Source organism: Hypanus sabinus, chromosome 9 (genome assembly GCF_030144855.1).
Source record: "Hypanus sabinus isolate sHypSab1 chromosome 9, sHypSab1.hap1, whole genome shotgun sequence".
NCBI lineage: Eukaryota > Metazoa > Chordata > Chondrichthyes > Myliobatiformes > Dasyatidae > Hypanus > Hypanus sabinus.
In genome coordinates this window covers 136,142,595-136,152,222 of record NC_082714.1, presented here as the reverse complement: position 1 = coordinate 136,152,222, position 9,628 = coordinate 136,142,595, and the positions used below count along the sequence as shown (strand labels likewise).

Below are 9,628 nucleotides of genomic sequence, written 5' to 3'. Positions count from 1 at the left end.
CATCCATGCTGACCTCTTTCCCTTTCTATACTAATCCCATTTCTGACATCAGAACAGCATCATTCTATGTCTTGTGTATTTAAGTAGATGTCTGAATGTCTTTTAACTGTAGTAACTGTACCTGATATTATGTCCTCTGATAGTGTGTTCCAAATATCAACCACTGTGTGTAAAAAAAAGTATCACGCAGCTCTCCTTCAAATCTCTTTATTTCCATGTTAAAATTATGCCCTCTTGTTTTTTGATACCCCTACCATAAGAAAAAGATTTTGACCCTATGAAGCCTTTCATTTTAAATTCTTCTATCAGGTCACCCTGCAATCTCCTTCACTCTGGGGAAAACAGGCCCAATCTATCCAACAGTCCATCTGCTGGAGGAAGACAGCAGGTTGAGCAAAATCCGGTCTTTTCAACATGTAGGATCTGATGAATCAGCAATTCTTCACCCCACCACCCTTCAAGAAATGTTGCTCAATTTCTTCAGGGCCTGGTGCTGCAGATTCCAGCATCTGCAGTCTCTGTACCTCCAGTCGATTCAATTTCTCCCTATTATTGAAGTCCTCCAATTTAGGTAATGCCCTGATAAACTTGTTCTACACTCTCTCCAGCAGAATCTGATGATTATATTGTTTCTCTTCCTATGGATGGCACCTGCCCTACTAGATGTACTTTTATTTCAGGGAAATATCACATTAGGGGATCTGGAATCATACATAAGCCAGAGGGGTTATGAACAGCAAATCTTCCCTGAAGATCATGAGTGAACCAAAGACATAGATGCTGCATCCATGGATACTTCCTGACCTGCTGAGTTTCTCTGACATTTTGTGTGTGTTGCTCAAGGTTTCCAGCATCTACAGAACTTCTGTTTATTTAGTGAACCAGATGAAATTTTAATGACAATGCAATAGTTTTTGTGATTATCGGTACTGAAGTACTGTTCCCACTGTGCTGTGTGGGTGCACAGCCGCACAGTAACTGAAATGCTCCCACTCACATAACCTTTGTTGTCATGCTGCTGGAATCGGACACAGCTAGAAAGATTTTCTTTGTAATACTGCATGCCACTATGCCCTTCAGTTAATAAATTTAAAGTGCCATGCAGCTTTCAGACTGTGTAAAAATTTCTTGCTCAGAGCAATGAACTCCATGCAGCTGTAAAAAAAAAACAGAAGGGATGTTGTACTGAAGTTAATTGTTTTAATGTAATTCTAAACTCAATTAATGCATTAACACAAGAGTTTCTGCAGACGGTGGAATCTGGAGTAACACTCACAAAATGCTGGAGGAACCCAACAGGTCAGGCAGCATCTATGGAAAGGAACAAAGACTTCACCCAGTCCTGATGAAGGATCTTGGCCTGAAAAGTCACCTCTATTCCTTTCCATGGATGCTGACTGACCTTACTAAGTTCCTCCAGCATATTGTGTGAGTTACTCATTTAATGCATTAACTTGTATTTCTCAGTTCCAGCTCATACCCTTGGATCAATATTCCAGGATCCTGGCTGGTAGATAAGTAATCCAATCAGAAACAAGAGAAAATCTGCAGATGCTGGAAATCGGAGCAATACACAGAAAATGCTGGAGGAACTCAGCAGGCCAGGCAGCATCTATGGAAAAGAGTAAACAGTCGACGTTATGGGCCGAGACCCTTCTGCAGAACAGTGAAAAAAAAAGAGGAGTCAGAGTAAGGAGGTGTGGGGGGGAGGAGGCACTGGGGAACCATACCCAACTTGAGGAAGTCCACGTGATTTTCAACCTGGGCCAGAGGGAAGGAATCTGCCATCCTCGCCACCCGGTAATGCAACTCCAATCCTACTGCAATGGCTGACACTTAACTACACTCTGAGGTGATTGACAAATTACTCAATACAAGGGCACTTTAGAATCAGCAACAAATCTTGGACTAACCAACATTCCTGGATGAAATAAAGAACTCCAGAGTTTTCTAGCGCCAAAATAGAACGTGCCAATATGCTACTTTGTTGTCTTATTTTTAACAGTGCTCATTGGTTACGTCAATTAAAGCAACAGGAAGCAAGACACACATCAGGCAGATTCACATTTTGGAAATGTAAGAATGCACAGCAATCAGGTTTTAGGAAGCTGAAGAAGGCACCGCGCCAACCGATCTGTCAAATCATCCCCCAAATCCAGCTTCATGGCCAAAAGCTTAAAGAGGATTTGCCCCTGTTTAAATTCGACTCCGAAGAGGAACACAGACGACAAAATATCTATAATTTCTCATGTCGGAGATAGTCCTCACCCTGTCTTCACAGCGCTGTATGATTTCTGGGCCAGAACGAGCGATGAACTCTCTTTCAAAACTGGGGAGGAATTCGAAATCATGAACTATGACAACTACTCCGACAGATCTTGGTTGCTTGCCAGAAAACGGAATTGTGAAAATGGCGATAAGTGCACGGGATACGTTCCCGCTAATTACATTGCCAGGAAAGAAAGTATAGTCGCAGAACCGTAAGTGAAATGACGTTTATCTCACAGCAGGTGGATCTTGAAGTTAAATCTTGCGTTTGCTGCACTTTCCGATCATCACCTACTCTTAGTGCAATTTCTGTCTTTGTTTGCCAGACAAGTGAATTATTTAAGGTTCTCATTTTAATCGATTCTATCTTTCCGATATTGATGTGGGTGACAGACCTTTAACACATTTCTCATTGTCTCCGCACCTTAAAAAATTTACCAGGTGACGTTAGTGAAGAAACACCGTAAGTATTCATCAGTTGTCGCTTGTTCCACTGTTTTGGCAAAAGAGTGGTTCTGCGTAAGATAATAGTAAAATGATCACGAAAGGATGATAGGTATGTATAAGGTTAAATAAAGTGAACAGTTGAGTTAACATCTCTCTGAGCTACCTCTTCTTACCCTGTCCCTAACCCACATCAGACTAGCAGCCGAGTCTAGAATTGTTGCTTAGTATTGGCTTGTCAATGTTGTAAAGAGTAGAACATTGCTTTAGTTTATGTTGGATTTTACCCCTGCATGTTTGTGGTTTAAGGATTAACAGTGTTTTATTTTACATTGAAGAAAGGTCTTGAAGGATCTCAATCCTAAATGCCGACTGGCCACTCACTTCCCTCCTTAGATGCGACCTGACTGCCGAGTTCGTTCAATATGTTGTATGATGCTCCAGATTTCTAGTGTCTGCGGTCCCTTGTGTCTCCCCTTTATTTTACATCAAAATAACTCGTAACATGACCATTTTTCTAACTCTGAGTGAAGTACCAAAACGTTGGAAAAAAATTAATATTCGACTGACGGGAGTTTGAGAAACGGCCATTGTCGCGAGTAAATCTCAATGGAGTAATACCATACCTGCACACTTCTGAAGAAAAACCTTGGCAAAGAAAATCGTACGTTACTTATGTACACAATCGATATAATCTTCCGTCTGTCTACACCACCTCTGTTTACTTTTTGTAGCTGGTTTGCTGGGAAACTGAGCCGATCTAATGCAAAAGGTATCCTTTCCAAGCAGCCTATAACTGGGTCCTTCCTCATCCGTGAAAGCGACAGTCAAGAAAGTGCATACGCACTCTCAGGTAAGCATTCTACAAAAGTAATTGCATTTCCCGCAATTTAGCATTTTTAACACTATCTCATGGTTTTGTTAGATATTGCGAAGAATTGTGTACTTTACCACGCGTTTTATCCATTGTGTACTGAAAATTATACGATAATGATTTGAGTTTCATAAGTGCATTCCCACATTTACAACAGAGTTGGTTTGTGGTTACAACTGGTTTTCTTGCAGGGGCGCATACCACAATTAACGGTTTTTCTACAGTTTCGCTTCTTAGCAGTAGCAGTAGAAGAACATCTTTAAAGGGTCGGTTCCATGTGCTGATGGAGAGTTTAAACATACAAGCCAGCACTACATTTTGATACCAAAACTCAATCTGCTCCAGGAGACTTTGTGCTTTTATTTCATATTTACTGGTTATCTCAAGGTTTCTTAGGTGAGCAGATCTTAAAGCCAGAATATTATGATCTGTTCTTTTAAGATCTTGATACACATAGTTCTGATAGAACACGTGTTAAAGTTTGAGCATGACTCTATATTCCATTCAGCATACTAACCTGAATTCAGAAGGTAAATGTTCAAACAACCCTGTCATGATCTATCTGAGTTGACCCCATAGCAACACTATGACCACTTGGCACTACAAACGATTTTTTTTTTGTTTTATTTGTGTTCCTTCTTGAATAATTTATGTCAAATCCACGTTTTCTTGTGAATGTTATGTATCTGAAGCTCTTTCTCTGTGATGCCACTGTAAGTACATTTTTAAAATTGCATTTATAACATATAACAAAACACTTGACTTTGACCTTGGTTCTCCAGAACCCCAAACCTCCACATTTCCTCTCACCCTTACCACGTATCTATCTGACAGAAAAGGTTCACATCTCTTTCCTGTGCTGAACCTGATATGCTACATTGGGATGTCTGCTTGATGTACTGCTGACCAGCTAGCAAATGCAAAATATTCCAGAATGTCTTGCAGTGAGGTGTGGGACGGAAGGCAGCACTCAGGGCTCTGTGATGGTGGCCACGTTGTTCATATCAGACACTTGAGCACTAGGCTAGCCCTCTAGCATGGCTCTGAGGAAGTATTGCAGTACTGTGACCTTATAGATGACATTTTAAACCAAATCCCCATTTACCTTCACAACTGGACATATAAGACCCATGAAGTTTTTCAAAGGTGAATTATCTTTACATCCCTCATCCATATTAATTCTGCAATAAATACCAATTTTAAAAATTCCTATTTCAGGGAACTTGTCTGATAGATTTCCAAATATTTCATCAGCAATAAGCCACTTTGGAAAGTACTGAGTTTTGAAGGTTGCTACATATTTTGCATTTGCAGACTCTGAGCAATACATCAAACAGGCATCCCAATACAAGAATCCCTTCTTTGCAACCTGAACAGGAGGTGATATCACCCAGGAGCGAAAAAACTCTGCTCTTTACCGAACACAATTGAAATGCTTTCATGATGATTTGACTGAATCCAGAGTAAGATTGATTTGAAATGGATGGACTGAATGTTACTTTGGATGGCACCATTTACAACGTCAGAATTCCTGTTTATTTTTTATGATGATTTATGTAACTGACGGCTACACTACTGAAGTTCAGGTTGTAGGTTAAATTCCTCTTATATCCTCGAAAAGCCCTTGGGTTGAAAGAGCAATTGGAGAATTCCATATAGCATCAACGTGCATAGAGTAGTCAGGGAATGAAACTAATAATGTTCTTATGCCTTCTCTGGGGATTAAAGAAAGACTTGCAGTTGAATTGTATTTTTCACTGCTTTAAGTGATCACAAGAACACTTCCAGTAAAGTACATTTGATGTATTTTCACAGTCATAACCAAGGAAACATAGTAGTCAATTTCTGCATAACAAGGTCAAATAAAGAGCCAAGTGATAATGGCCAATCAATTGATAATCTACAATCATGTCCAGTTTATTCTTGTGTGTGTATAAGTGGTTGTGTATGGATGTATCCATGACTTTGATCATTGGCTGAGGATATGCCCAGACTGAAATTCATTGCTCAGGCCCACATATGCAGGGAAGTGACTTAGGTAACGTATTTCTAACACCTGCAAAGTAGTTTCATTCAGGAAAGGAGAGAATCATGATTTAAAATATCACTAAAATCTGCATACCATACGTTCAATCACAAGCAAGAGAAAATCTGCAGATGCTGGAAATCCAAGTAACACACACAAAGTGCTGGAGGAACTCAGCAGGCCAGGCAGCATAAAAGAGTTTCGGCCCAAAACATCAACTGTACTCTTTTCCATAGATGTTGCCTGGCCTGTCGAGTTCCTCCAGAATTTTGTGTGTGTCTCCTTACTTTCAAATTGCATTATAAATGTGAAGTTTTATTTTACTTTTTCCATGTTTTCTCTTGATTGATGGATTTAGACACATTTTATGGTGGTGTGTATGACATCAGATGCAGCGTGGGACTGTGTCATGAAGGCAGAATGTAGACAATGAGCAATGTATCATGGCTGAACTCATGCAGTAGATAAAACAGACTCAAACTAACACAGCAAGCAGTTCAATGTCTGAACTGCAGATTCATTCCTTCAAAGAAATTAGACCAGGATTACACCATTATGTACACCATCACCATCCACAAGCACAACAAGCCCATCTCCCTTCCTCTTGCCATACTGTAGCTTAACTCTGTCTGCTTGTGGCTTTGAAAGCCCATTCGCAGATGGGTGGGATCCTTAATAATACTAAGGACCCTGCATATGCCGTGTTCCTGGTAAATGTCCCCAGTGGATGGTAGGGAGACCCCCTATGATCCTCTCAGCTGTTCTTGGTCCTTTGTAGGGACTTCTGGTCTGATGCTCAAAAGCTCGCATACGAGATGGAGATGCAGCTGGTCCAGATGCTTTCAATGGTGCTCCTATAAAATGCAGTTAAGATGGTTGGGGGCAGGGGTAGCCTTGCTTGCCTCAATCTTCTTAGGAAGTGGAGGTGCTGCTGTGCCTTCTCTTTCAGGAAGATGATATTAAGGGACCAGGTGAGGTCATCTGTGATGTGAGCTCCCAGGAACTTGGTGCACCTTACTCTCTCTATGGAGGAGCCATGTATTCACAGAGGGATATAGTTTGTCTGCACTTTCCTGATTTCCTTTGTCTTCTCCACGTTCAGGCTTAGGTTGTTCTTCTCACATGAATCCACCAGCTGCTCCACTTCATCTTGATACTCCATATTGCCATTGATCTAGATAAGACCAACCACTGTTGTGTCATCCACAAACTTGATGACACGGTTTGAGCTGGATCCTGTGACATAGTCCTGCAGCAGCAGTATGAAATGATATCCAATGAGTGCTGTTCCCCATTGAATGCCTCTGTGATGTCCAGACAGCCCTGTGCTTGAACAACCAGAAAGCAATGTTGAGGACTTGATAAACACTGCAGAATGTAGCAGACATTGATTTTTTAACAAATCTTAGTGAGAAACTCATATGAAGATTGCACTACACATCAAAATTTCTAAGTCCTTTCAAAATGCTTTGGGAAATTTCAATTTATTATGATGTTTTATTGTTCAAATTATTTCTGATCTAGTTTTAAAACTGCTTTCATTATTGAATTTTGTTCCCTTCAATAAACACAAACAGACAAGAAGGGGGCCTTTTAGAATTTGAATCCAGCAAGACTGCAGCTGTTCAAATTAGACAATGTTGAATGAAAGCTTTCATTTATTGCATCTTAACCTTTTTAAAATTCCCAGTGAGTTCAGGAAAAATAAACTATACTGCTAGATCTAAAATCTTTGCCTTATTCAGTAATCCCATTTCTCTTTTTCTCTTCAGTACTAGATGGAACCATTGTAAGACACTATCATATCTTCCAAAGCAAAGCTGGGCAGTTTTACCTGAATGTAGCCAATCAATTTTCCAGTCTGAAAGAACTGGTGGAATACTACAAATTACATAATCTTCGGTCAGGCCTCCAGTTAACTAGACCTTGTCAGAAAGTAAGTTACTTTAAGTAAATTATTTCAAAATTATTAAACTGTCTACAAAGCTAAAGCATGTTTGGAATAAGAAGTCCCAGTCTGACAGTAATTCAGTGTTCGAGACATTGAGACTATGGAATACTTTATATTTAACGACACAGTGATAATATTACTGTGCCGGAGACACAAATAAACCAGTCAGTGATCCACACTGATAGTTTTATCAGTCAGTACTCTGAAGCTTCATGCCAGCAATATCCAGTAATGTGGATGAACCATATTATTGGATATTGCTGGCATGAAGCATCAGAAAATCATTCAGTGAAGCCTGGGGTGTGACCTAGGTTCTGATATAGTATAAAACCATCAATATACATAATTTTCCCCCATATGCTAGCCTATGAGACCAACTTAATTTCACTTCCATTTTCTTTCTGCATTGTTAACACAGCCATAGCAAGTAAATCATTTAAGCAAACACAGCAGGCATTCTACACACAGCAATATACAACAACCCACAACATCAAGATGGGCTGCATTATTTACTCGTGGTAGGAATTTTACATTGGAATGCAAGGGAACTATTTCTTGCACAATGACAAAATGAACTAAACTTTTCTTTTTTATATCCAGTTACCAATAACCAAGCTAGGGACCTCGTATACTTTAACTTGCACGTTAACTTGCCTTGACACTTTCGAGAATTTTCAAATGAGTCAATACAATTCCGATTTTACATTCTCCTTTCTCTCTCTGCATTGGTCCTTTCTAAGCTTGTCACTTAGAATTTGTCTACATACACTACACCAGCCATGTTCCTAGTAATTTCACCAGATGTCTGACTATTTGGTACCTTATCATGTTTCGTAACGTTCCATAATTTTAATATTGTGCCCCCACTGCCCAGGTATAAAGCAAACTGTAACTGTAGCACTTACACTCACAGTGATGAAGCATATCAACTCCTGCCTGAGGAGAGGATTTGGTCAGCTCCAGTTTGCTTACCGTCACAACAGGTCAACAGTAGATGTCACTTCACTGGCTCTTCACTCACCCCTGGAACATCCAGACAGTGAAGATGCATACATCAGGATATTCTTTATTAACTACAGCTCTGCATTCAATACTATCATCCCTTCAAAACTAATCAATAGGCTCCAAGGCCTAGGCAATTGGATACTCGATTTCTTCACTTGCAGACTTCAGTGAGTTTGGAATGGCAACAACATCTCCTCCACAATCTCCATCAGCACAGGCTGTGTACTTAGACATCCTGCTCTACCCACTTTATGTTTATGACAGTGAGGCTAACCACAGCTCCGATACCATATTTTGCTGATGATACCACTTGTGGCCGATTCAAAGGTGGTGACAAATCAGCATATAGGAGAGAGATTGAAAATTTGGTTGAGTTGTGCCACAACAACAATTTCTCACTCCATGTCAGCAAGAGCAAGGAGTTGATTAATGGCTGCAGGAGGAGGAAACTAAAGGTCCATGAGCCAGTCGTCATCGGGGATGAGAGTTGAAGACTGTCAACAATCTTAACTTCCTTGGTGTTGTCATTTCAGAGGATCTTTCCCGGGCCCAACATACAGAGAAAGCATGCTGCGCCTCTACTTTCATATAAGTTTGCAGAGATTCTGCATGTCATCTAAAACTTTGACAAACTTCTATAGGTGTGCAGTGGAGAGTATACTGACTGGTTGCATCATGCCCTGGTATGAAAACACCAATGTCCTTAAATGGAAAAGCCTACTAAGAGTATTGAATACGGCCCAGCCCACCGTGAGTAACATCCACCACATCATGAGTACATCTACAAGGAACATTGTTGCAGGAAGGTAGCATCCCTCATCTAGTACCCCCACCATCAGGCCAATCTCACTTCTCACTGCTGCCATCAGGAAGGAGGTAGAAGCCACAGACTGCATATCACTAGTTCAGGAACAGTTATTACCCTCAACCATCTAGCTCTTGACCTAGAGGGGATAACTTCACTCAGCCCAACAATGAACAGTTCCCACAACCTATGGACCCATGTTCAAGGACTCTTCATCTCATGTTCTCAATATTGTTTTTTCTCTTGTATTTGCAC

At 40.4% G+C, this 9,628-nt stretch overlaps 1 protein-coding gene across 2 annotated transcripts in view; it reads left to right on the top strand.

Annotated features, from left to right (window-relative positions):
* Positions 1-2,052: 2,052 nt before the first annotated feature.
* The window catches only part of LOC132399837 (tyrosine-protein kinase SRK3-like), a 30,786-nt gene continuing 23,210 nt past the window's right edge, over positions 2,053-9,628 (top strand). Inside the window, exons 1-3 of one of the 2 annotated variants that reach the window (XM_059980649.1) lie at positions 2,053-2,480; positions 3,447-3,565; positions 7,385-7,548. In XM_059980649.1, the coding sequence (XP_059836632.1) occupies positions 2,164-2,480; positions 3,447-3,565; positions 7,385-7,548 (600 nt within the window). In that variant the 5' untranslated portion in view covers positions 2,053-2,163. Of the gene's footprint in view, positions 2,481-3,054; positions 3,566-7,384; positions 7,549-9,628 lie in introns of both variants that reach the window. The other variant, XM_059980650.1, reaches the window with a different exon arrangement.